The sequence below is a fragment of the Opisthocomus hoazin genome, chromosome 2, assembly GCF_030867145.1.
Source record: "Opisthocomus hoazin isolate bOpiHoa1 chromosome 2, bOpiHoa1.hap1, whole genome shotgun sequence".
In the NCBI taxonomy this organism is placed as follows: Eukaryota; Metazoa; Chordata; class Aves; order Opisthocomiformes; family Opisthocomidae; genus Opisthocomus; species Opisthocomus hoazin.
The window spans coordinates 34645502-34673230 of NC_134415.1; the positions used below are offsets into that span (position 1 = coordinate 34645502).

At 44.8% G+C, this 27729-nt stretch overlaps 1 protein-coding gene across 1 annotated transcript; it reads right to left on the minus strand.

Moving 5' to 3' along the window:
- KCNK12 (potassium two pore domain channel subfamily K member 12) lies at positions 1-27626 on the minus strand. The gene is made up of 2 exons (XM_075413149.1): positions 27275-27626; positions 1-11712 (listed from the first exon to the last, which is right to left on the minus strand). The coding sequence occupies exons 1-2, from the start codon at positions 27624-27626 to the stop codon at positions 10817-10819; spliced, it is 1248 nt and encodes a 415-aa protein (XP_075269264.1). The 3' UTR covers positions 1-10816.
- Between the last annotated feature and the right edge of the window lie 103 nt (positions 27627-27729).

Consider the following 27729-nt stretch of genomic DNA (forward strand, 5'->3'; position numbering starts at 1 on the left):
ATACACGGCTTAGTCGGCATCTATGGGATTGTCGGGTCACCCCTTATGTCTCCATGGTCTCCAAGCCACAAGTTTCAGAGAGGAAACTCGCCTCCTGCTCCCCATGCTCAGAAAAGAAGAGTACTTGCATACACATCCCAGGCAACAGGTTTCTCCTGTTTATTTCAAAAGTCTCTGTAATAGCTTAATTGCAACAATCCGAACGTCACCTAGAATTTGACATCCTCCCAGATGTACAGTATTCATCCTTTGTTGTGTATCACAGCATTAAAAACACACAGGAATGTTCCCCGAACACCATCAGCGGGTTCTTGCATGGTCTCATTAACTACCAGCTCTACACATCCTCTGGCAACGCCTCTGCACCGCTTCGCAGTGCGGCTGCGCATCAGCCGTCTCTGCCTCCCAGGTCCATAACCACACTTCTGTGAATGAAGGGGTGCCAAGCCCAAAAATATCCAGTTTTGTCTGCAAACTGTATATAATGCACCAGTAGAAATGTGATCTGTATTTAATTTGCTTAGTATATGGCTTTTAGTCCTCTTCATTCAAAGATCTTATAGTGGAAAAATCCTGAGCTGACATCAAAAACGGGACTGAGTCGCTAAAAGCACTCACAATTATGGCATAAGTTGGAGGCAAAGTTCCTGTCAACCCAGAACTGAAGCATTTTTTAAAATGCCACTTGTTTAAATAGATTTCCATCTTGAAATTTATTCCAGTTTAATGTTTTGCTAGGAGGTATCATGTGGAAGAGAATAAAAATCTCTGTTTTCTGATCAACAATTTACAGGAATTTATGCTTCTTGATTTCACCTCTTGACTCAGTGAACACAACCGAAATTGTGCTGGAAAAATACATGCAGCTCCTTTTGACTTCTAGCAGGCATTTAAAAGTCATTATGTCTATTTAATTCGGCTGTTTACTACCTGCAGTTCTACTAAGCTAATCCAGATTCAGGCAGGAGCAGCATTTGCTTCTGAGAACCTATGGGCTCTTTTGGCTTATTTAAATAATTTCAGTATCGTTCAAGCCTTTGGGAGTACACTGAGCGATGCCAGGCACTGGGACCTGCCACGACTGTTTCTGTCTGGAGTAATGTCATTTTTTTCTGACCAACAGTCAGCTGAAATTCCTCTTGGGTGCTAGAACAGTCCCTGGCTAATACCCATATTCACTGGTGACAGGACAGAACTCGTGTGGGACTTGCTGCCATCCTCTGATTTCAGTACCAATGATGAGAAATTTCCCTAACAGTGCAGAAACTTGTTCAGAGAATGCCATTTTTGGTGCTGCAGCTGCTCGCAGGGCAACGTCCAGCACCCCAAACATCCAGCTGATGCTCTCCTGAACCCAATCTTCTCCTGCTGCTGCCAAGCAGCTGGCTGCTGCGGTCAGAGGCAGCTCTGCTCACAGCTTTTGCATGTGAGCTCCTTGCTGTCTCATTTAGGATTATATTGCTTTTCTGATATGCTGATATTGGGTGGGGTTTTGCTGAACTTTTTTTATTTTTTTTTTCTGAAAAACCATGACCACTTGAAGGTCAGCTGTCAAATGGATTGAATGATCAGCGCAGGAAAATTGAAAATCATGACATCTTGTGCGTAGGCTGTGAATAATGGGCAACACCCTTTTGATCATTAAAATAGAAAATGATCTCTATATTTTCTGATGTTTTTAGCCCATTAAGAAGGCAGGGATATGACCGCATTGCTGATGATCTGCACCGCTTTCCTGGCAGTACATTTGCTGGCGGCAGACCAGGGGCTGGCGGTGGGATGGATCCCACGCCGGGGGAAGCTTGGCTGGAGAAGGCAGCTGCAGCCTGCCATGACATTCAGCTCCTCTCCAAAAACCACAGACGCCCCGAGGCAGGTCCGTTTTCTGCTGGGGGCTGGACCAGTATTCATGGTCCCTTGACCACGGGCACGCTCAGATTTGAGGACGGAGGCAACTCCATCCCTGAGTGCTATTCAGACCAAGGCATGGTCTCAAATACGTTTTGCTCTCATACAGATGAAGAAAACATAAGCCTTGACAGCCCCAGTGCTGTCAGAAACCGAGGACGTCCCTCGAGATGCAGGTGCATTGAGTTTAGAAATGAACGCTATAATTTTGTGGTGCATGCCTGAGCTTTGGGGCCCAATTGTGTATTTTAGCATCTTACTTTCTGATCAGACCACCACTTTTGTTGCTTCACTGTACTTTTAGGATGGTAAGAGAATTTTTCCCTTTTTTACTGATAAAGATCTCTTAGCAAATATAACCAGAATTGGTAATTGATTCATCTTGTAATATTTATATATGCTGTCATCACGCAGAACACTGAAACAAATCTCTCTATCTGTTTTCTGAGGAAACTAGGGATCATAGTGTTACTGCTTTGTCGATGCAGAGGCTGAAGGTAAAACGACTAGATAACTGCACCTGGGTCCCAAACACCCCAGAGTCAGGAACAAACCGGGTTCAAAGGTGGCCAGAAACAGTCTAGCACCGGCTACAGCACTTTGCTGCGCTTCTCAAGATTGGCTCAATATGTCAGTATGGGGTTTTTTTTAATTCTTTTGCCGTTCTCTATTTTTTAATATATTGACAATTCAAATAGAACAGTTGCTAGCCCTGAGACCCAAGGGCAGGGGCAGGCGTGTACAAGGCCTAAAGACAAGCACCGTCCTTAGGAGCTGCAATGGGCAGGGGCGATGGCAAACCGTGTCCCAAGGCACAGCGAAGGGAATTGCTCGGTATCCCCCAGCCAAGCTGCTTTAACAACCCTGGTGTAAACTCCCAGCCACCGAGCCAACCTGCAAAACAACATCTTTGGGCAACAAGGGTCAGTAAATTATCCTTGGCGCTGTAGCTGTGTGCCAGCGGTCTCTGATAAAAGTGGTCAGTAGCGAGTGGAGCTCTATTATTTGTTTCTTTGCCTGAATTAGAATTACATTTGCATGCCCTTAGTTTGCAGTTGCCAAACAGGTAAAACCATTCACCTTTTGGAGATCTGTACATATAATTGTGTTTGCAGTGATCCAGTAGTCTCAGTTTTAATCCCTTTAGAAGCTCTATTCATAGGAGTGAGTGTACAGGTTAGGGCATTTTCCAAATAGGATTTATGTCCTTCTGACTTTCTTTTAAAAAGCTTAAACAAATTAGACAAAATTGGCAAATGAAATAGGAAGGGCTTATTACATAAAACTATATCTTTAGCATCTTTCACTGAGTTCATGTCAAGGATTTCTGTTGGTAGGAAAAATATTCAGTCTGCGAATTCCAACCATGACAAGTAAATTATAAATTTAATTTTACAAAAAAATTTTTAAACGAAAAATATTCAGAAAAGTGTCTAATCTCAGTATATCTGTGAACATTTGCTGGTTAACTTGCTGGTGTTAGTATTTCAGCTGTTTGCAATCAATTCAAATGGGAAAGTGATACCAACCAGAAACCAGCACAGAACTGGTCATTCCTTTTATAATTCACACTTAGTAAAATACAGAAGCAAGTAAATACCAAAGCCAGTGCAATTAACTGCAGAAGTAAAATTCTTGACGTTTGCAATAGGAGATAATAATGCCAACTCCATTAAAGATATCCACCAATCTGTGCCCTTTTAAAAAGAAATAAAAATTAAACAGGAATACCATTGAGCAGATATATTATCACTGAAGTCTTTTTAACTTGGCTTGAAATTTGGAACTAATATATTTGCAGAGTATACAACAAGGTAGTATTCTAGTGAGCTAAAAATGTGTGTGCCTGTATATGTGAAGGAATGGCATTTTTTATTTTTGTAAATAAACAATGTCCACACGCACACACAAAAATAAAAACCCCAACACAAACCCAAAACCATTTTTCAGATGTTGTTCTTTCAGACACTGAGGTTTTACAATAAAATTGGAACTCAATTCTTGCACTGCCCGTACAGCCCATGGATGTTACTATAAACAAAAATTTTTGGGCATATTTTACTTGCAGAGAATAAAACTGATTCACCGATAGAAAAATCAGGGAATTATATGCACTGAGAAAGCACCTGGTGTTCAAATTGCACATTGTCAGAAATAGCAGTAATTTTTTCCAAGTTATTTATTGTGTATTGTTACAAAAGCATTAATTTTGCATTGACTCACTGGCTTTATAGAGTAATCTTACAGTCTGCAAAGTACAAAGGGATTATGGGAACATCTTTGTATTTCTTAAGACGGTCTGATAAAGCATCGCCTGCTGGGGGTGAAAATACTTGGGACAGTGATGTTTCACTATTTCAAATCCACCTACATTCTTGTGCTGAGCCCAGGCTTGGGAGCTGGCTGGGACAGACCTGGGCATGACACGGCCCTGGGACGGAGGGGGTCTGGAGGAGTGGGAATCTGCACCTACAATCTGCCCATCACTGCCAGGGATCAGCGTGGCTGCTTTTCCAATAGTAGGCTGGGTGATCGTCTTCCCAAAATCAGCCCTTGACAGCGTTCACCTCCTGAATGAAGTGCAGATGGTGAGTGTGAGCGTGTGGTCCCTTCCCTCTCTGCCCTGTGCCCCACAAAACACTTCTCTCCATGTTCCAGATGAGGCAGCTGAGCCTGTGATGCCACGAGAGATACTTGGGGCTGTGACGGTGCCTCACTGTTTTGGGACAGGGCATAATGCACGTACGCAAGGAGAGCAAAGCAAGGCTTTGGTTTTCTGCTGGACTGGTTGGAAAATACTTCTGAGCCTCTCCCTTACCCACACTTTTCATTCCTTTATAACAGTACACTTGCTGTACCTTGAGAAAAGCTCATATTTTTTTTCTCATGCTAAACTGCCAGACTGCTTGGCACTGCTATAAACTGTATCCATATTTACTGCCTCTTTCCTTTCCCAAGGAAGGACTACACACAATAGACAGGAAGGCTGTGGGTTTGCAGCTCCATTTCAAACTTCAAAACTGCACCATTTCAGTTCCCAAGAGCTGAAAGTTTGAATTTGATCCTAGAACTCTTTTTGGCTATGCAAGATATAGGCAATTGCATCATTCTTCCTGGTTTAAAGGTATATTCTAATTAAAGGATGGATACTATGCATTTAATAAACAAAAAGAGTAAGAAAAACGGTATGCTTCTTTATTGGTAGCTGCATTCGGACTGTGGCCACATAAACTGAAGTAGTCCTTCCTCTGCTATTGCTACACAACGTATTTACAACACATAAGGAACTGCTTACTGTGCGTACTTTAATACGCATATCCTACGAGTCAAATATCAGCGGAATTGCCCATACCTTCATGCATTTTCCACAGACAATGTAATTAGATAACCTTTAAATGTCCCTTCCAACCCAAACTATTCTATGATTCTATGATAATGCTTCTGTTTTCCTAACATGAGTATTCACAAAGGCAGAATATGAGCTCAAACACAGAATTCTTCACAAAAAGGAAATTGCATACTGGTTGTACAATGTGCAATGTACACTTCATCAGTTTTTTTGTGTGAGTCAAGTATTAACATGCCTTAATTGTGTTTATTATGTAACATAACATTTATTATATTATTTAAATGTAACATTGAAAATGTGTGTTGGTTTGGAAAGGCATGTTAGTAATCCAATTAGAGCAGAAGCCACATCCATAGATGTGCTAACAATCAGCAAAGTATGATTTCGTTTAGATTAGCTCTGAACATTCATTGTAGTAATTGGTCACTGAATATTTTTTAAGTTAAAGATTAGAAAACCACAAAAAAACTGAGAACAGTCTCATTGCTACAGCTAATTTCCATATAGTTATAAATTCACCCCACACAGGCAATCAGGTTTCTACCGAGCCCACATGCCTGGCTATATGGCCTCCACTGCTGCTCAAGTCCTCCCTTCAGCAGCAAGTCAAGACATGACCGAAATGCAGATAAATGGTCAGAGTATACCCACATTTTCACCCAGAGAAAGCTGGGGAGGAGAAGAAATCAAGGGCCACAGCTGAAGCCATGCTGGGACACCAGTGCTACACTGACAGGCAGCATCGCGGTGCATCTCTGGGTAACCCAAGCATGGCGTGGGGTGATCATCAAGCGCTTTAACGTGACTCTTACACCATTCTTGTCTTCCACTGGGTATTTTTGCTGCAATTAGAGCTGGCAACTGGGCTATCAAATAGCAAGTACATGTCAAAGAGGCACAAATATCCTTTATAACAGACCTTCTTTCCATTTTTAGTTGTGCCTACTGCTGCAAAGCCCCAACCACTGCCTAAAGTACCTTTGCACATGTCGCTGGCAGTAACCGCAGTTACCTGTGCAATGCTTCTTCTGCAGGGAGACCGGCAAACTACGGCCTTGTCCTTCAGAAACTTCCATCTGTGACTGAGGCAAATGAAATTACTTCTCTGAACAGTTATGCCCTCTGAAGCACAGCCTTTGCATTGCAAGGAAATAAGCGGCGATCCGAATTTTTTGCACAAAATGAGAAGTGTGTTTGCCGATGGGAAGAAATCAATGAGAATCAGATGACATCTCAGTGTGACTCCAAACTTTGTCTGAGACACAGAGGAAAGACAAACCCTAAGAAGTAAATGTCGTGACTTGTCAAACATTACTGGTTTCACAAGAAACTGTTCCTTCTAACTGTTCTGCCCTGAGCTCCAGGGGAAAGAGAAGACATCGCTTGAATTGGTCATTGTCCCTTATTAATTTTTACTTAAACTTTACTTCTCATCTGCAAGGCATTAGCACGGAGGCCAGGTGAACACGGTATCTCCTCCCTTCGTGCTGGAGGTCTGAGCAGCTCACGCCTGTGCAATCCTTGGTCTCACTAGCGACTGTTCACAGAGAAGTCCTCAGTCTGCAGCTTTCTGCCGCTCCTGAACGCTCTTCCCAGGCTCAGACAGCAAAAGACCAACCTGGGACATGTGGTCTGAGCTCCCGCCTGTGCTGCTTGTACAGCTGCTCAGTGGGCAGCTGGGATGGCTGGGTCTGGGCCCGCTGGGAGTCACCGCCGCTGTTCTACAGGGTGGTGCAGAGGGGGTTGTAGCAGGGAAGATGAACTTTTAAATCCTAAGTAAATTGCTGTCCAAAAATCAACCCTGGAAAAAAAATAATTTCAAGAATGTAACACAACTCCCAAGTTCCCTGAAAAGAAAGTACAATCTAGTGTCGTGTGCTTTCACTGTCCCACCGTTCCTTCAATTTCTTTCTGATTTCTTGTGCTTCAGCCTGTGCATGTGTATTGCAGGCATTTGCTTTGTCTGTAGAAATGAAATACCAGGAGGAATTGCACTTGTTGCAACTGGTTCATGTTTCGGGTTTAATTCACAAAAGAAGCAGGCTGCCCTGGGGAATCGTCAGCTGGACCACGCACAACAAAGAGGAGTTAAGAGCCCAAGTCTGCCAAGTTTGAAGAGAAGTTGTCATAAAAAAAGCTAAAGAAAGATCAGGAAGGACTAGGAAAGACTGATCTCAAATCTCTTACGTCCTCCTGGCTCATATACTCATGCACATGGGCGATGGGTGCCCAGGTAGTGCTAGCAGGCAGAATAGTAGAGATTTGGAGATTTGGAGTTCTCATGAGTCCTTGAAAAATACTTTGGCTACTGAGTATGACAGAACTGTAAGGCCACTCTTTGGGAGACCCAGTTCAGTAATTGTGCTCTGAACCCTCTTATAAATTGGCCTTGCTGAGCCAGATGGGGTTGGGGATTTTTACGGGGCTTAGATATGAGCTGGGGTTGAGTTGTGTCAGCTTCTGGGGATATGTGCGCTGCAAGAAACAGGGGCACTGGTAGAAAACTGGGCATGCACTTTATATGCCTCTGAGGCTAAGCAGAAGCAGAACAGAGTTTATCAAAGATCTTGCGAATAAAGAAACATTAGACCTAAGTGCATAGAGCAGCAATCAGATGGTCAGATCCCTTGGGGAACCCAGCTCTGGAAGCCAATCCAGTTCCCCCTGAAATCAACAGGAACTGCAAAGGGTCCTGCAATGGCATCGCTGTGACCAAAAGTACCAAAAAGACTCAGAAACGTTTAAATCATACTACAACACACTGCGTGTCTGCCTTTGACTGGACTCAGAAAAAGTACAGAAATAGCAGAGGAGGTATGTACAATTTCATATTACTTCACTGTATTTCCCAGGCAGGAATAGGTAGTTTGAAAACAATTTACAAGCACTTAAATAGCTTCCTAATCACAGTTACAATACTTATCCTTTGAAAACAACTTAACTGAAAAAAAAATAAAACCCCTTAATTTGCAAATTTGTTACCATAAAAATATAGTTCTTGAGCTCACAGAATGTTAATGCACTTGAACTTTTTTTTTATGAGTAAAATGATAAACCTAAGTAATTCTGCTGTGGCTTGGGATCCTATCTACTCAACCTCTTACGACCTTTGGGATAGAGCCCGACTGCTTCGATTTACACAGCACTTCACACAGCGGGGTCCATTCTAATGAGTAATAGTCCCCATGATGGCAAATGTACCAAGATACAACGCTAAGAGAGGTCTAGCTGCAAGAAGAGAGCAGCACCCCATACACGCTCTTAATAAACAAGCACATACATCATCATAGTTTAAGAGATTTACCCCGGGGGTAATCCTGAGGGAAAAGAACAAATTTTAATCCTTTTGGTTCCCTGCCTCTACTGTTTCCAAAAATGGTCTCTGCAGCTCTGAAGTCGCCTTCCTGAACTGGGTCTTTGCAGTTGGTCTTTGAGTCTTTCCCAGACCACGACCTGCCCCTACACATCCTGCTTACATTTATCCTTCAGTGGGCTTCAAATTAGGATCACCAAACATTTTGACCTCTGACTGCTTCTTCAAAGGGTCACTCACAGTAGCATTGGAGATGGAGTGCAGAGACAGACAGGCACATGGACACATGGACCTGAGGGTGTGTGTGTGTGTGTGTGTGTGTGTCTCTGCCACCAGGGAAGCTCCTGCCAGATGAATGCCTCCTGAATGCAGTCTCTGCCATACAATGTACTCTTAAGTATGAGTCCGTACCAGGTAGACAGAGAACACAAACACCACTGAGTGTTTCTGGCCAAATACATCTTTATAAAACCTGTGACTATGTTTATAGTATGATACAGATACACGTGTGATGGTTTATCTCCTGCTCTGGTTCCTTCTCCTTCAGGCAAAAGATATCACCGCTGCCATACTTCAGCTGGCAGACTCAAGTGTGCAAAACCTCAAATTAAAAGTTCGTCTTCTGAGGTTAAATTCCAAAATGTTTTGCACTACTACAAATTTAAAGGAAAGCAAATTGATGGATGCCCCAAACCCATGCAAAACAAAGTAAATAAACAATGGAGTAAAATATCTATATGAAGCTTCATGGAAATATTTTCAAACATTTCTAATATTCCCAGTTTGTTTTCACCAGCCTTTTCAATTTATTCAGCAATCAACCTACTATTCATGATCTTGCCTATAATGACCGAAGTTGTTTTCAAGAGCTGACCATTGTGGCTTCTCAGACTTCAGGTTTAAGTTGTATTTCTTGCTGGAATCAGCAGAATCCTTTTTATTACCTTCACAGCATTCAAGGAGTGGCACAGTATAGAGAATTCAGAGAAATGATCCAGAGCTTTGCACACATTTCTGAAAGAGATTTGCAGTATTTCCTATGCACCCATTTGTCATGCTAAACCAGACACTTAGACCAGGTTTGCTTGAAGATGCTTCTGGTTCTACAGCAGTTCGGGCTAGCACAGGTTAAACATGACTTAAGACAGTAGCAACAGCCTTAGGCCAATTTATGATTTAGTACCAATTTTCTGGGGGGAAACCAGCTTCTGGGGGAGCTCCAACACAATGTTCTTCCATATAACCTTCACAACCAGATTTGTGGGGGAAAAAATAGAGGATTGGGGTCCCCAAAGAGCTGAAAAGAAATCATTTGCATGAATCTCTGCAACAATCTGGCAGAAGTAAAAGATGCAAATTTAGGACAACAGAGAGCCTACATTCATTTTTGCTACTTATTTTCATGTAAAAGTAATGAAATAGGCATTTCAGCGGTGACGCAAACATTGACACCAGAGGTGCATACCGGTTTCTCTTGTATTAAATGAAGTCAGTACCAAAGCTGACAACTGCCTGTTTTCAGTATTTCAGCAGGTAGGAAGAGTGTTCCACATTTTAACACAGTTCTCGATAATCCCCTGACTTTTAAGAGTTAGGTAGCAGGTAGTATTTCAGACAAGACTGGCTAAAAAACATTGATAGTCAGGGGAATTCAGCCCATTTGATCCTCTATCACTGAAGTCAGCAGGATTACACAAGTGAAACACAGTCACCCTAAATCTGGTGTAACTGCAGTCACCTACGTCTATGTTATACACAGGCCTGCTATGAGGAACTGCTGCAGAGCACTGAGTACAAAGTTCAGGGCCAGATCCAGACCAACAAATGGTGAGGTACTGGTTTAGCCAAACCTTATCAACCTCAAGTTTGAATCTGGAGCTGAACTTGCCCATTTTACGCATTTTTAACCCAAAGTTTGGGCTCAGGCTATGTTCTGAAGAAGAACCTGCTGGTTTTGACACCATCATAACCATGTCACACCATTCTTCTATAATTGCATCAGATTCTGCACCAAAGACATCCAAGTCTTTTCCAAAAAAACCCTTTGGGGAAAATTATAACATTACAGTAAAGATGTTGCTGCATATTAGAGAAGACTTATAAAACCCTCAGAAACTAAAATGCTGAACGCTCAAAGAATACCAAGGATGACTCTGAATTTAAAACTTTCCAGTAGTTTACAGTGATAATTCCACCCTCATTACCAATTTATTTTTATTAAAGAAACAAAAGGAATTTCAAAAACTCTACCTAGAATCACTGGTTTCTGCCAAGCGGTTGTTCATGATGGCTAGAGCACCCACCCCTGCGGAGAAACCGTTTTGTCTCGTATTGATACAAACGTTCCTCGGGTAGCCATTGGCTGTCTCAGACAACTGCTTTTGCAAAATGGCCAGGGAGACTTTATTCGATGCCGTGAGCTCCCTCATGGAGATCATCTCTCCAGAGAGCCTCCTCCCCTCGGTGTCACTGTCATACTGTCCATCAGCGTCCACTGAGATGTTGTGTCGACGTAGGCGGGCTCCTGGGGTGATGGCGTTGCGACGTCCAAGGCGGGCACTTGATTTATGGCACTTTGGGCAACATCTGCATTCAAATTTTTTCAACACCCAGTTCAAAACTTGCTTGATTACAATTGAGATGACATTAAAAAGAGAGTATATGCAACATACCCCCATTAATATAAATATGAAGTTTCCGAATCTGTATAATCCCTGATTTTGGTATGCAGCATTTTGGCTGCTTACCAAATCTCCAAAGCCGATGGTGCTGAAGGTGACAAAGCAATAGTACAAGGAGTCAACGTAGTTCCATCCTTCCACCGCTGTGTACATTGCAGAGGCGCAGCAGGAAAGGGTAATAGCAAAAATTCCCAGAATCAGCATCACGTGGTAAACGGATGGCTTCCACCCCACAAGGCTGCCCACCCCTGACATAGCTGGCCCCCTTCGGAAGTTGGGAGGTAGGAGACCGCTTCTTCGCAGCTGTCTCTCATGGCACGCCTTCATGATAAATGCCAGGAGAGAGATAATGCGCTCCAAGAAGAGGTTGAAGAAAAGAATAGTCCCAGCACACCCAAAAAGGCCATAAATGATGAGGAATACTTTCCCAGCCACAGTTGCTGGCGTGGTCATCCCGAAACCTAAGGTGTGGAGACAAACGAGCATCGTTAATGACACGTTTTTTCATGCATAAGCTCAGGACGTATGAAACTTAACAAAGGTCCCATCTCACTGGACAAACGGAGTGCTACCTCTAAGTCATCTTAGGCCAACAGGAAACTGAGTTTTGTGAAGAATTTAGAAGGCACCAGAAAGCTCAGCAAGATGACCAAAACTCAAGAGAAAGCAAAACACCCTTGCAGACATGAAAGATGATACTAACAGCAAAACACCACTCTGTAAATGCAGGTGGAAGCATTCCTGAGCCCAAACCGTCTTGAAATGAGATGAGGTGAGGAGGCCACTTCCTTGCTCCCACGCGCGTGAGCCAGCGTGGCCTGATGAAAAGTTTAAGCTCTCTATTGACAAGCTGTAACCCAGCACAATGCTGCTGTTATCAAGGGCTGATTATACCACTCCCACTGAGAAGATGCCATGTTTCAGGTTGTATAACAGAAAAAAACAACCTCACCCCCAAAGATTGAATATTCTTTTAAAAATAACAGCACTTTAACATCTCAACCAAATTCAAAATACGGCTAGCCCACCTGATATGATCACAGAAGGAAGGAAAAGCCACGGCCCTGATTAAGTTCATCGGTGAGATACCCCTGCTGCAGAGCTGCCTGGCACACTGAGAGCACCAGGACCTTGCAATTTCAGCAGGGAAAGACACTGCCGCAGTTAAATAGAAAAATCGGAGTATAGAAACTCTGGAAACATCCAGCAGCAATATTAATTCACCTCTTCTTTACAAGAACTGTCTTCTGATGTCACTCGTGCACAACATTTTATATGTATAAGCAGAAATGCCTTGTAGCTATAGATGCTTAAATAACAGCAAGAGTGACCTTAAATTTGCATGCAAATAAATAGACGAAGTTTGCTCCACGTTATTTGCTGATATCAGTTATTTTATGAAAAAGAATTACATATGTTTCACATACTATCTCAGGAAGACTTCTGAAACTTAGTTCTGTAGGTATTGCCCTTGTTCTGCTGTTCTTCCCTGTAAAAATGCTCTGTGGTTCAATCAAAAAGCGTACTGATGGGGTTGAGGTGACTGCTCATGTCCCATGAACGAATAACCATATCTAATCTAAAATGCAGAGCAAGTAACGTATTCAGAGAGGTAAATATCAACATCAGATCACATCAATGAGAGTTTCCAAAGAAAAAAGGAGCTACTTTTAGCATAGAGCATAATGAAATCATTAAATCCAGTTTATTATCACGACCCACCTTTAAAAAGCAACAGGAAAATATTCCCTGTGTATAATGAGTTGAGATTGCTACTTGAAATCTATTGATTTATTTTTGTAATGGCTGTATTTTTCTGTGTAATTTGTTTGTGTTACCTTTGTACTTCATTGATACAGAATTTCGCATCTGTTGAAAAAGAATGTAAAAGCTTGTAACAAGTAAACTTGGAAACATCTTTTCAATGACACAAAGGTGCATGATGAAAGAGGTGGTCCTGCTTCCAGATTTGGTGTGCTTGGAAAACAGCTGTGTGACGGCAATTCAGACCATACTGCATCATCAGTATCTTCACAATAGAAACAGTCTTTTCTGTAAAAAGACAGCAAAAAAACTTGCACAGTATTATCAAAAAAATAAAAAAATTACCAAAGGGGACATTAGACTCTGTTTTCTGGACCCACGGTCTCTCTGTTTTGTCGTGCATAAAGACCACCTTTGAGCAGATCTCACAAAGGGGTCCCAGGCTTAACATGGGGGAATGGAAAGCTTGTGTCTGTTCCTCCTCCTCTGTGGGTGAAGCCGTTATCTGGGCTGGGCTGGCTGCTCGCGGGAGCCTTCTTATTTGATGATGAATATCAACTAGTGCCTGGTCCCCAGGAGAAGCTGGAGAGCCTGTTGCGGTTGCCAGCTAGAGATACCCGGCCAGCTCATTATGGAGAAGGCATCTGTTCGCCCATGCCTTGTCAGCAAAGCATTTAAACATGTGCTTCACAGCAAGCATGTGAACATCATCACCAAAATAAATGGGTTTATTGTCACACATATGGCTAGACACATTTATTAATTAAAAAAAAAATAGTGACAGTTTTGATCAAGTTGTAAATGCACTGAAGCTTTTTTAGTATTTTCTGGCGATCATTCATGAGAGGTGGTGCAGTTTCACAGTCTCGATGCAGTTTGTATAAGTAAGATTTCCTGAAGCATAGCTACCAAAATTCAGTATGTAGCTATGCAAGGTGAAAGGAGCCATACATCAACGAGAGTGCTAAGACTTACATAAAACAGGCAAAAAGTAAGACCAGGCAGACGTAGTAACTTCAGGTCAACAGCTAGCAGAGAGAAGTGCGCTCATGTACTTTTCATACAGGGTCTTCCCTTGCTGTGTTTGTCCCTTCGGCACCACCTGGACCATGAGAAGTTAGTCCTGGTGTGCTCTGCACAACAGGTCTGAGCTCAGCCCCTGCTCAAGGCTAAGTACATCATGATGCCTGGGTGAAATAAATTCATCCAGAACTGCCTGTGCTTCTGAGACAGTACAAGGAAAGAAGCACAACAATGCTCTGCATTTTTCATGGCCCTGACATACATGGTACAGGCACCCTGAAGTTAATACTGTGTGGTTCAGACACAATACTTCAACCCCTCTCACGCTAATTCTGCCCCACCACTTCAGATACCAGCTCTATGGCAGCATTAATTTCAGCCGTTTGATACTTCTCCATAAACAAACAGAATTAGTAGAGCTGAGTTGATAAAAACACTCAGATAACATTTATCCTTCAGCAGCGTCTCATGGGTAAGTGCTGGCAATTAATGAGTCCGTCATCCTGACTTGTGTAATAGGTTTTGTAGTTACTATTCTGCTCATTTGGACTTTTAATTTACTTAAGCTGGTGATGGATTCAAGAGGTAGTGCAACTGGACAAACTTGTGTTTGTCCAGTTGCCTTCTGATATGCTTCCCGTTGGGCTTCCTTTCTTTTCTTTTACCCATTTTTTTACAAGTAAGAGATGGTTGGTACCAGAAACCAAGAAGGAACAGCGGCTTTAGTACCCGTGAGCTCTCCTCTCAGGCCAGTCGGTTTGGTGATTACCTTGTCTTACTATATTTGGAGATTAAAGGGGTTGACAGTAAAGATATATTTAACCCGAGATGAAGGAAAGTTTTGGTCACCTTGAAAACCGAATACAAGAAAGTCTTCCAGCCTTTACCACGGCACTGTGTGTCCCTGCTTCTTTCAGCCAGGCCCTCAGCTCTTCTCACAGAGGCATCCTGCCACGGGACTTGGCTCGTACAGCAAGCCAGCATAACTGAGCAATCATTTTAAATCCCAGAGTGTATTTCATGAGAGTAGCACCACCTCTACTACCTCTTAATAATGAAGCTATAGTTAATGGAATTGAAAGAAACTAAAATTCTCGAATATAATTTTTTAAAAAATGATTCCTCAGAAATAAAGAAAACTATAACCAGAATGCTGCTTCCAGAGGGAAAGAAGTTCTTGCGGCATAAAGACCAAGCTCTTACAGAGCTGGTCCCCAAGAGATGTGGGTTACACAACACTGGCAGACAAACTAAGAGCAACCAATTTTGTTTTATGTCTGTTCCACACTTGCCTTAGTTCATGGCTTTCCATAGTCTTGGTTGATCTTTATTGACTAACATGTATACTGCACCAAGGAAGACATTACCATATTCTCAATTTTAAGACTAAAATTTCACATTTGTATTCTGGTGCTCCCTTCAACCCCTTTTCCACCTGTCAGCATTTCATAATTATTGCCCCTGGTAAGAGTCATACCTGTATATTTCACAACTACCTCTCCTTTATTCTATAGCTCCTCACCACCTAACATCCAGAAACAGTTGCCTTGGATACAGGGTCACAGCTCAGAGCCGACAAAGCCGCCACAGATGGAAACCTTCTGCTGCATCCAGTGCCTTTACCCAGGGAGTGAGAATACTACAAGGCAGTTCTTCCACCTGGCTTTGCATTTTCAGACTACAAATGAAAAACTTACTTCCCCTTTAACACCTTTGCCAGCCTGCTTTATTAAAATACCCCGCTTTGGGCTCAAACAGTACATTTTTTTAGAGTGTTTCCATTGCCAGAGCCTTTAATATCAAAGCTGCTGTACAATCACATTTGATCTTATTTAGACTGCTATCTGGAAACACAGTGCCTGAACAGCAGTGGTCTGTCCAGCACAGTGTGCATTAACATACTTAAGTTAGACCCATGCTAAGTCTGAAGGTATGAGATACCACCGCAGTTTTTAGGGCTGGTCTAACCTGTATCACACACAAGCTTAGACTACTTGGTGACCCATGTACTGGAGCAGATATCCCATGGAGAAAATGCTGAGTGACTATGCAACTAAGGACTGAGTTCCATAATCTACCTACCCACCCACACTTGGTAATCTATGTACCACTTCCAAGACGAAAAAGCAGGCCGTTTCTGGCATTTCCTAACTTTTTTTTTGCAATTTTAATAACATTCTTCTAACATGAACTTGTTCTCCACATAGCCTACAGTAAATAGATGGTCAAAGGCCCTGTAATTTTGCTTTGTGAATCATGGTGGGCTAAACCAGGTCCTTTTTTTCCCTAACTCCTATGACTGTTCAGTATATAAAAACATGCATACATGCACCCAATCCACCAGAGACTGTGGGAAAAGATGCCCAGTCTGTTCTGTGACCTGAAAGAGCACCATGATAAACTCAACGAACAGAGTTAAAAACCATCCAGGTCATTGCTGTTGCTTCTTGTTACATCTCCACTGGTGAAATATTAGTCAGGTGTCTGAGACAACTGCTACTCAAAAGGAGCCACGCTGGCAGAACAGAGGCAGAAGATGATTAATTGAACATCAAGGACTTTCAAGGAGCTGCAGGCAATTATTAAAGGCTTTCCACAGTACCAATTGCATTATGTTTATACACAACTGTGATCAGGTTATCGGTTATCTGAAATGCTGCTACATACTACATCACTGAACACCAGAATCAATCACCCTCAGCGTTTCTGTGCTGGCTGTGATTTAAATGGCAGCCTGAAAGGTCATGCCCACATTTTTATTCCTCTTTAAAGTACACTGTTTTTTAAAAGAGTTAATTGAGTTGTCAGCCTAAAATAACCTAAGCTTCCCTGACAAAAAAAAAGTGATTAAATTGGCAACCATGACCATAAATAATTAAAAGGGAAAGCTAATAAATAGTTGTTAGTTACCAGATACATGTGAAGGGTATAAAGAGACCAAGAGGTACCGATATTTTTTTTGTACAGGTGAATGGCAAAGACAAACCTAAAATGATGCCAAAAATTGACTCGGATGAGGATAAGAAACACGAGTGGGCAGCACGGCCTTGTGCCCAGGGCTGGGAGGCAGCAGGGCAGCTCCATCAGGCCAGGGATCCCAGGACTCCCTGGCTCCTCTGGCAACCTGCGATTTCTGCTCGTGGGCAAGGGGCTTGTGCCCCCAGGGGCATCCCTGAAGAGCAGCGGGATGCCATGAGGGGCTGCCCCCATGGGGATGGGGCTGGAGGCACCTGCAGTGGGGAGCGGGGTGATGGAGAGGGCTGTGGAGGTAACCAGAGGTGCTGGCGGCTGTGATCCTTGCGTTGAAGAGAGGACTTGGGTGCTCTGGAGAGGAAATTTTGGAACACAGACGGTGGTGAAGGATCTCCTCTGCTAGGAAGGGGACAGGGCAGCCAGTTCAGGGCTAAGAAGCTGCAAAGAAACCTCTGTCTCGTGAAACCCCCTGAAGATGGGAATATGAAGCCTGACCCTGCGTGCAGTGTACTTGCACATGGAGGTGCTGCCATGTGCGGCTAATACCTGGCCACGTCAGCAGGCAGGTGACGAGGAGACCCCATGTCCTACAGAGAAAGTGTCCTGTCTGACAGAGCTGGAACAACGTATTAAAGATGAAGGATATGCCTGACCTGAAAGCAGTAAGGGTGAAGTTTCTTCTGAGAAACCTCCAGTGTTACCACCTTGGCAGGGGTCTAAGGCATTAGGGGTAGCCTCCTAAGATGCCCCAGGAAAGGGGAGAGGAATAACCTCCTCAAAATTTGGCTGCTTCTGTACGTTTACCTTCTCCTCCTTGCAGCAGGTTTCCCAAGTGCGGTGTTCTACGCTGACACCTTCTAGTGGAGCTTTCCAAGAAAGAGCTTCAATTGCTAGTGGCTACTCAGCAGGCACATTTATCAGCTCAAGTGGCCTAACTTTGGTAAATGTGCATGATAAACGACCCTCAAAAAGAGAAACGCTGGGGCTTCAGCTTCACCAGCAGCAGCAGTACTCTTGCTCTATTCATTTACCAGAAGCAGGCAAGCTTTTTTGCTGAGTGGTACTTGCATGGTGCCCTTGCTGTGTACAGCGTGAGAAGTGCATACCATAGACAAAGCAAAAAAACCCCACCCCTGCTCACTACTAAATGCCATTATCGTAAACACGTAGCCCAATAAATACAGAAGGAGGCTGATCATCTGGTCTGGCCAAGCTGCTTTGGCGCAGAACTCAGACAAAGAAGAAGCAGAAGTGTCTCTAAATCAGTTTTACAGTTCCCTGCCTGGGGCTGGCTCCTTGCCTATGCACCTCGTACAAGCAAATGGGGACTGGCTTGTGCCAAGCCACCAGCGTCGCCAGCTAAGCAGCAGCTCTGGCCAGCGGTCTTGCTAAGCAGCCCGCCTGAAGCGGGAATATATGGGGAGGGTCACAGGCTTGAGGCTGGGAATCTTTGGCAAGCTTATGTCTGGGCTTTCCGGTTAATCCTTTTGACACAGTTTCGAACGAGGGACAGGGGCCCTTTCCTAAAAGGAGACATCGGACAACAAAGTTCAGAGAAATATGAAAATCAGAGGAGTATGAATTCAAATTGCACACAGAAAGTCAGGACCTACAAGCTGGCATTATTCTTGCTGACTCAACTGTAAACGGACGGAGATGTCCTGTGGCGTTAACAGTCTTCCTCAACTTCTCCATTAGCATATTGTTCACAAATAAACTTTCTTCCAGTGCTTCGGGTTTTACTGCTCTTATAAATAATAAAATCTGCTCTGCTAAACTCTCGGGGCCAGACTCCTGTTTAAAGTCATAAAAATCAAGACTGAAACTATTTTCTTCATTTTATGCTACCTTTCTTGGGCAAATCTTAAGCAAGATGATACTAAATGGCCTCTCGTTTTGTCAGTTTCTCTGCCCCTTGGCACAGCTGGGGTGCTCTAACGGCTTGTTAAAATGGAAAGAATCCGAGTTAGTGTTGGCTAAATTAGCACTAAACCACCTCGCACAGGAAAACTTCCAGAAAAAGGGGATGAAAGCAGGATGCTCTTTCTTTTGGTTGCAGCCTGTCTCCTTGTGAATTGACCTAAGCTAGTCCAGAGCTGCCTCTCAGGGCTGTCTCCACAGCTGACAATCATAGAGTCCTATCTTTGGTGTTTTCTTGCCTTATCCTAACAGCTGGGAGAAAACACTGTTGCTGTAATCTTTTCTGAAATGGTGGTGGTGTTAATAATGGAAAAATATAGCCCACAAGCTCCTCTGTTGTTTAAGTTACATTACTGCGGATAAACACTTCCTTGTGCTGGAGGCTAATGGCCTTTAAAATCCTGCCTCAACAGCCATTGGGGCTGTATCAAACCCTTGCTCACATCTGAGGTTGTGTGCAGAAGCACCTGCCTTGGCTTAACGCATTGCCGAACCTCAGCTAAAACACTGAGGTTTCTGAGACACTATCAGACAGAGGAATCTTCTCTGAATTTAGCATAACTATTTTCGAAAATCTGCAGAAAACAAAAGCATGATAATCGAGAAATACACAAAGTCTGTCTCAACAACCAGGGGTAAACGTGGAGGCACAGCTCATGGACCCTAAGAGCAGCCACTTCCTTCCCTCTCTTGAGATGTGTCCAACATCTGAAGTTGTACACTGCCACCTCCTCTGACCTTCCTACGGTCCTCATGCAGCTGATGATTCCAGGTGAACATTGTTCCAAATGTTGACTTCTCTTGCAATCTTAATTTTTCTCTCCTTAAAGCTGCCTCCACTCTTTTACTTCTATGTTTTTGAGAATGTTTTCTTTTTGTGTGGATAATTGTGTATCTAAGCAACACCCTAACAGGAAGAAGCTTATGCCCTGTCATTTCAAACAGAATGTTTCAAACATTAGCATCCACACCTGCTTTCGCTGTTTATTGAAACTTGCAGTTGCATTTCAGATGCCTGAATAGACCCCAGGTTGTGCAAAATTTTCTTCTGAGCTGTAAGGGAAAAAGAAAAACTGATCTAAATTTTGTTATATTCTTGAGACATCATGGGCTTCGAAGAACACTTGCATGCGTACCGCCATTCCAGTGCCAGCACATCTCACGATACTGCTCCTTTCAGGCTAAGAAATAGCATTATCTGAATTTCACGAGTGATCTTGGGTGTATGTCATATTTACCCACACGTGAAGTCTGATAATACAAGATGTTGCTCCTGGGCTTTCTAAGCCTTACAGGTGGGAAAGGCTGCCAAATGGTTAAATCACTGACTTATCTTTTGACTGGATAAGGCAATAGACTTGCAGCATTTTTTTCTGCCACTGACATTTGTGCAGGTATTCAGTGAACATCTATTTCTTGATAGTTGTCTTAGCTCTTCTGCTTTACCAAGAGTCAGCCTATAAAGATGGACCCGTAGGGCAAAAAGGACCTAAACATACAGGGCAAGAACTTTTACATTGTTTGGCCATTTTTTCCCGGATTTCTGTGCAAACTGCTACAGTTACGATTTAATGAAAAAAGCCTGACCAATACACCTCAACTTTTAAATGGTTTAAATAAGCCTTCCCAAGTCCCTTATTTCAAAAAGTTCCAGCTGAAAGAAGCAAATTCTTAAGTATCTTTTAGCTCAGGCACCTCTTCTAATTTATTCACGTAGGCATAAAGACCTAATTTTAAGTAACTGTAACAGAAATTTAGGGTGACAGGACTGCTGACTAACCAGTTATTTCTCATTTTCTGTTTCTGCATTTAACTATTAGTTCCTTAGTAGGCATTTCTCTTGACTACTTTTAAATTTAATGATACTGAACAACTTCGCCACTTCATCAAGATCGTTTTGAGCTTTTGATTTTACCTGATATTTTCCTGGTCCTCGCAGCTCTGCCAGTAGCAGTTTTTGTAAATGAACAAACCATTTTATCACACAACTTTTTCCCCCACTCCCCATTAAAATCATCATTTGAATTGAAGATCTTTACACCGCAGTCATTTCCATCATCAAAGGCTTAAAGTAGATTCGACTCCATACGTGTTGAGCACGAGTGACACTGTATTTTTTATTTACCCTCATAAGAAAAATATATTGCTTGCACAATACTCAATCGGAGCAAAGATGACAGAATATTCAATAATGAATAACCAAAAGGATTTTATGCAGTTTTCTTTTAACCGAAACTTATTGAATCAATTTCTCATCCAGTTCTCATGTGGGCAAATTTCTCCTAATTGCTGTTTCTGCCTTGATTAAATTTGCCTGCCTAAGACTTGAGAATGAATGTGAGCATTTGGCCCATCATTTCTAAAAGGGAGGAAGCTGCAGTGGGACTGGCTCAGAAAGTTTGAAGTTCATTGACGAATCGCAGGGGAGCTTTATTTGTTATCAAGGTATTAGCACTTTTTTTAGCAATGAGTAAGGAGCACTTACTAACTCCAGCCATAAAACAATTAGATCTCCACTGTATCGATGTCAGTGTTTTGAAACACAGGGTTTCAGACAGGGTTTAATATTTAAGAAACCTCTGAAACTCTTAAATTGAGTAATCTGAGCTAATGTGCTCTGTAGAAATCACTCAGTTTAGATGACTGAAGTGCAGCAACAGCTTTGCTTTCTGGGTCTGGCATAACCCTGCTGGGGCAGGTAAACCCTAAGCAGTACCGAGACTGATTTTCTCCAAAATAATATTTTCAGAAAACTTTTTTTTCTTTTAGAAAGGGCTGTATTTAAAGCACTGGGGTTCCTCCCTCCCACCTTCTAGAATAAAAACCCAAGAAATCTGGAATCAAAATTATTTCATCGCGACCTTTCAACAGGGACACCTCAAGATACCCGCGCAATTACATGGATGTACTCCAAGCAAAGCGTCCCATTGTTGCTCTCAACCACGAGAAGGCAAGCTGTGATTTAGATTACTTTCCTGCTCGAGCACCCAACCTATGCCCACACATTTAGGAAATTTCCATCAGCGGTACCCAAAGAACTTAATAGTCCCATGAAGCTACAGCAAGTAGAAAACATTGCTATGGTGCCACGTCCTCATCTGAGGAAAATCACTGTTGGATCTCCACAGAAACACGCTGACAATTGACTTGCTAAGCTCGGAGCCTCTAGCTCCCCGTTCTTTATTGAGACTACTACGGTGAGAAAATAACTTTTGCATATCCACTGGCGCATTGATCAGAACATCACACACGGCTAAGGAATCAGATCTGGCTGCAGCAGACCAAGCTGAAAGAGACTCTCACGCTGGCTGCAGACCGCATACAGGCTGGCAAAGACAAATCACCTGACACTGCAGCTTAATAATAATGCTTGCTGTCTCAACTGCTTTCTTGTTTGGTTTGTGTTCGGGGTTTTTCTTGACTTCCAAGAAGGTCAACTCTGGAGGCAACTGCCCCCTAATTTGAACCCTCTGCAAGAGCTGCCTGTACAAGCCTCAGAGCATTGCAGAGCCCTGAGAAAACACAACACTGATGCTGATAGGTGCACACTGTGGTTTGACTGTCGCCTTTTGGTCTATGTTGGCTGTATAGACAGTGAAATTGCATTCATGGAGAGCAGAGCGCCAGCACTGCAGTTCAAATTCATATCCTGAAATGTATCAATGAAGAAGACAGAGCAAATACATTTGCCCCTTAAAGCCTTCAGATCAGCTCAGTTATTTGTGGAATTTCTTGCCAAATCACCACATTAAGTGCCTGCTCTTGGGCAAGCTCATTCCCTGGCTTCTTGCAGCACAATCCAACATCTGACCATGCACTTGCTGAGTTGTCTGCCTGCCTTTTGCACATCACTTCCACTGAATTACCGCCTTCAGCACATCTGCACCTCCAGATTTTCTCACAAGACTACAACACAGAGCCAGAGGAGATTTTAGAAGCGAGTGGCTATGGTGGGTTGTGGAGCATAAGCAGAAATGATGTGCTGGGTATGCTGGGTCCCTACAGAGGACCCAGAGAGAAGGGGGTCTAACCCCAGGCGTCATCCTAAGCAAGGAGGGCACAGCTGCCAGGAGCTAGTTAGCTTGCAGAAAATACTGAACATTACATCTCTTATTATGTGGCCTCTCTTCACGTGGGTTCAGAGCCCATCTCACTGCAGGGCTGTGCCTTATCTCTTTGAGATAACAGCGGAGAAGAGCATGCCCCGTCCCTTTGGGTGGAGCTGTCAGTCTACAGGAATACCAGTCATTTAACAGGATACTTCAGGGATAAGGGAAGGATGAACAGTCCTTCTCACACCTATACACCGTGCCCAAAACACCTGTAACCCTCGCACAGCTGTACAGAGGGAAGGACTTTGCACAATTTCTCCCCTCCTCAAAGCACCTACAACCCACACATGCTCCACCCCAAAACAATCCATCCACAGTAATGCTGCTTTTAAAAAATATTATTTTGAAAACATCATTTCATGTACTGGACTACTTCTTTTGACCTCATTATTTAGTACCTGGCATGGACTTCTATAAAGCAACTGTATCACTTGATCTTCCAAAGGATTCCGAAACGTACACTTACATGTAGGAAGCTTAAAATCCAAATTCAGTAATACGTCGATGTCTCAATATGTTTTAATATGTAGGTATCTAATGTTTATTCTAACATTTAAGAGAGGAAAAAAGTCTGGATAGAGTCTAGATTCATGGACTGAGTCAGAAATCCAGAGCTTCAGGCATCCCGGAGTTGCCTTATGCGCTAGGCAGAATGAATCTGTGCTACCAGAATATGAGGAAAACTGTGATTGATGATGCTGTACTCTGCAACATTTCACCAGGAAGAAAACTGGTCTGAGTTATGCTTTGCTTTCAGTCTTTAACAAAGTGCTGGGAACTATTTGTGATTTGTATTTGGGGAAGGAAGGAGAAAAACTCAACCGAAAAACAAAGTCTACTGCCAGTTAGACCAATGAATCAAGAAAGAACTTTCACCTAGCTGCTCCTTAAATAAATCAGCACAAAAATAATAATAAATGCCTATGAGAAAATACCTTTTGGCGTGCCAGATAATGACTGAATAAATGGTGCGGACTGACAGCAAGCAATTAGAAATTAGAATGAAGAATTTTCTTACTTAGCTCTGAAAAGCAAGATGTGTCTAAGGAAAAATAGACTCAACATTTCATTATTCAACCACAAACAATGCAATAATAAAAAAAATGAATGCCCAGAGTGCTATCAAGAGGGCGTTTTATGGACGGTGAGCCATTCGCTTTGTGGGCTATTCAGGAAAACACTTTAAGATTGGACTCACCATTTCACTTCAGCTCTCTCTCCCATTTCTTAAAGCCCCCACTAACATGTTTCTCACTCACAGGGTTTGACCACTTCCCTCTGTAACCAGGGAAGATGCAGAACTACAGCCAGGGAAGTACAGGATACAAAGCACCTAATGAAGAGGAGCTCCTCGGCTCTGCAAAGGCCCTGCTCAGGGAAGGTGGATGGGGCAGTTTTCTCCATGCCCGACTACACCTAACCCATGTGTTCACAGGATGGAGAATTGGAGCCTCCCTCCCTCAAACCCCAGAAAAACTTGCAGCCCTGACCTTGGGCGGCTGTACTTCGATGCCTACACAGGACGAATTTACTACTTTTATTAAAACCAGTGAGAGCAAAGTCTTGAAAAGACCCTGCGAGTTCTCTGTATGTTGGAATCCTCTACAGGTAAGAGGCTGAGCAACCCGTGGGTGATTTACCCTTGACAGACACGGCATCTACTTGCAGTTTGTTAAGCAGTGAGTAAGAAAGATTGCTGAGGCGCTGTTAGGATAGGAGTGTGTTTAGCTGGAGTAATAAAGTTGCTTTGACACATGTAACTGGTGAAGTTGTTGAGGAAGGCAAGCTGTTTTGACTCTAAATGTCTGTTAGTTTTTGGCGAGGTTGAAGGAAGATTGCCTTGTCCTCGTCAATGAACTGTGACACGAAGGCAAGTGAAATTGCTCTGAACCAGGATAACACGGTGTTTGAGCTGACAGTGGAATCAAAGGTACTCCAGGTAGGTGGTTACAGAAACGAGCTGGCTGGGGGGGAACCAAGGCACCACAGAAGAACTGCTTTGGAACTGCTCCCCCAGGTGACATTTCCATACCTACCACTTGGTTTCTCCTATGCTGCCACTGAGAGAGACAGCTTTGTGCACTTCAGGAGTATAGCTCTGGGCTTTTAGTGGGACAGCTAGTTAATTCACCATTTTTTTTTTTTGCTTTTGCTGGGCAAACAGAGTCTCCAGTAATAACTGAATACAGCCGTGTGGTGGAAGCAAGTGAGACCATGGAGAAGCTGCTGAGCTCACTGTGAGCTCTGCCTCTCTAGAAGCTGCAGGAGCTTGAAGAGGCGAGTGAGAAGTGCTGAGGTGGGGCCAGCGGTTCCTCCTCACCTGTACACGCAGCTGGTAAAAGCTATGCCGGGATGGGGCGCAACAGTCTCGGGATGCTGGTGCTTTGGGAGACACTTACTCCTGCTGGGGCCGTGCAGCTCGGCACCCCCAGCACAGTGTCTCTGCCACGGCCGGCGCTGTGCCCAGGGCACAACTTCGCTTCGCTTCGAGCCGCCTTCTGTTGCACCTCCTCACCCGGAGCAAAACCTTGCTCTGCAGCAGGCTCGCTGAATTCACGCACAGTAGTGTAAGTAATCCAGGAGTAAGTACTAGCAAGTAGTATGTCAAGAGAAAGTACTACTCGGGGAACGCTCGGCAGAATCCAGCTTTTGTTGTAGCTGGGGAAAACCAATCTTCAGTCTCCGTCTCGCGTGTGAGAGACGTCGACCTTAGCGGCTGTGAAGCGAGAGCGGGCGCCCGAGGTTGCACTACAGGAACATGAGAAACACAATTCTTGGTTCAGCTGCTTACACCTGTCAAGACTGCCAAAAAACCCCGCTGCGTTCCTCATTCCCTCCGCCCGGGGACAAATGACTGCGGGCAGGGCGGTGAAGTGGAGACAGAAACACATGCTTGCAAACGAAGAGGAAACGTTTCACGTTTCAACAGCCACAGAGTGAATAAGCCAGGGTTCGGGGAGAAGCGAAGGGATCTGCGTTTAAACACCTCCTGAAGGTTTCTGTTTGCTACAGCAGGTGTAAAGAAAGAGTGGCTTTGTTAACATACTGACTTCCCCCCCCCCCCCCCCCATCCATTCAGGTCAGTCATAACGACCGCTTAAAAATAATTACCTTGTGACCAAGCAGGCCTAACGCTTAATTAAAATGGTGTTTTAATGACTGGGCTATTGAATGCGCTTGAAAAGGTAAAGTTAAGTGAATTATTCAATGCAAAACTAACAATACTTGACAACATTGCTGTAGTCACCATCACGACTCTATTAAAGAGATTAGTCACTATTGATAAAACATTTTCCGAGCCTAATGGATGTAACGGCAATAACGAGCGGCGCGTTTCTCCCTCTCTAATCAAGGGCAAGCACGACGTTTCTGCTCGGAAGCCCCAGGACAGTTGCCTTGTTACAAAACTTCAAAACGGGCAGAGCGAGAAACCCGTCGAGGTCTCGCGTCCGCAGGAGCGGGGTTTCTCGAGCCAGACTCCGAGAGCCGCCGACAGCCACAGCTTTACTCCCAGCAAATCTCCCACGCGACAGCCCTTCACGCTACTTTTACAGCAAAAAAAAAAAGTAAGAAACGGTAATTCCAGAGTAAACCCCAAGACTCCTCTCCCCCCAGAACTCACCACTTGCTCACGGAGAGCTGCTCTCCCTGAACACCCACCAGGCACCAACGACGGCGGCCAGAGAAGGCGTGGAGCGGCCCGGCCCCGGGCGCCAGCCAACACCGGCACCGAGCCCCGCGACCCGGCCCCGCACCCGCGGCGGGCAGCCCGCAGCTCCCGGTAACGGGCGGCTCGACAGCGGGGGCATCCAGCCGCGGGCAGGGACGCTCGGGGGGGGGAGGGGGGTGTAACAGCCCCGCTCGCTCTGCGGGACGGCTGAAGCCCACCCGGGCAACCGCACGGCGAAAGTTTGCGGGGGGACGGGACGGGGCTCCCGCCGCCGGCGGCCCGGGGCACCGCTGGCCGTCCCCGGCCGGAGCCGGAGCGCTGCGGAGCCGAGCACCGGGGCGGGCGGTGGGACCGCGACCCCTCCCCCCCCCGGGGTGGGGGGGTGCGGGGGGACAGGGAGCCGGACACCCCCGCCGGGCGCAAGGCCCCCGGTTGCCATAGCAACGCGGCGGCGCCGCTCCCCAAACTTGGGTCGCTATAACGACGGCGGCGGGGCCGCGGCCGCAGCACCCCCTTACCCCCCCCCCCCCCAGTAACGACGGCCGTCGGGGCGGCGCTCACCGATGGTGGAGACGACGGTGCCCACGAAGTAGAAGGCGCCGGGGAAGTCCCAGCGGGGCCGCAGGGCGTCGACGCGGATGCCCGCGGCCATGGCCGCCTCGTAGCTCCGCAGGAAGGCGCGCAGCTCCGGCAGGCTGATGTTGAAGATGCGGCTGAAGTTGTGGAGGGTCCGGTTCCAGCGGAGCTGCGCCGCCGCCTCCGACGGGCTCTCGAGGGCCGAGAAGACGGTGGCGCCGGCGCTGAGGTACGCGGCGATGAGGGCGGCCAGCAGCAGGAACCGCCCGTTGTCCTCGTTGAGGGGCGCCAGGCGCCGCCGGCGGCAGGAGCCCGCCGCCCCCCGCGGGGGCATCATCCGGTGCGCGGCGCGGCGGGCGGCGCGGGCATGGGGCGGCGCGGCGCGGAGCCCGGCGCGGCGGCGGCGGCGGCTTCGCTGCAGGGGCCGCGGCTCTGAGTCA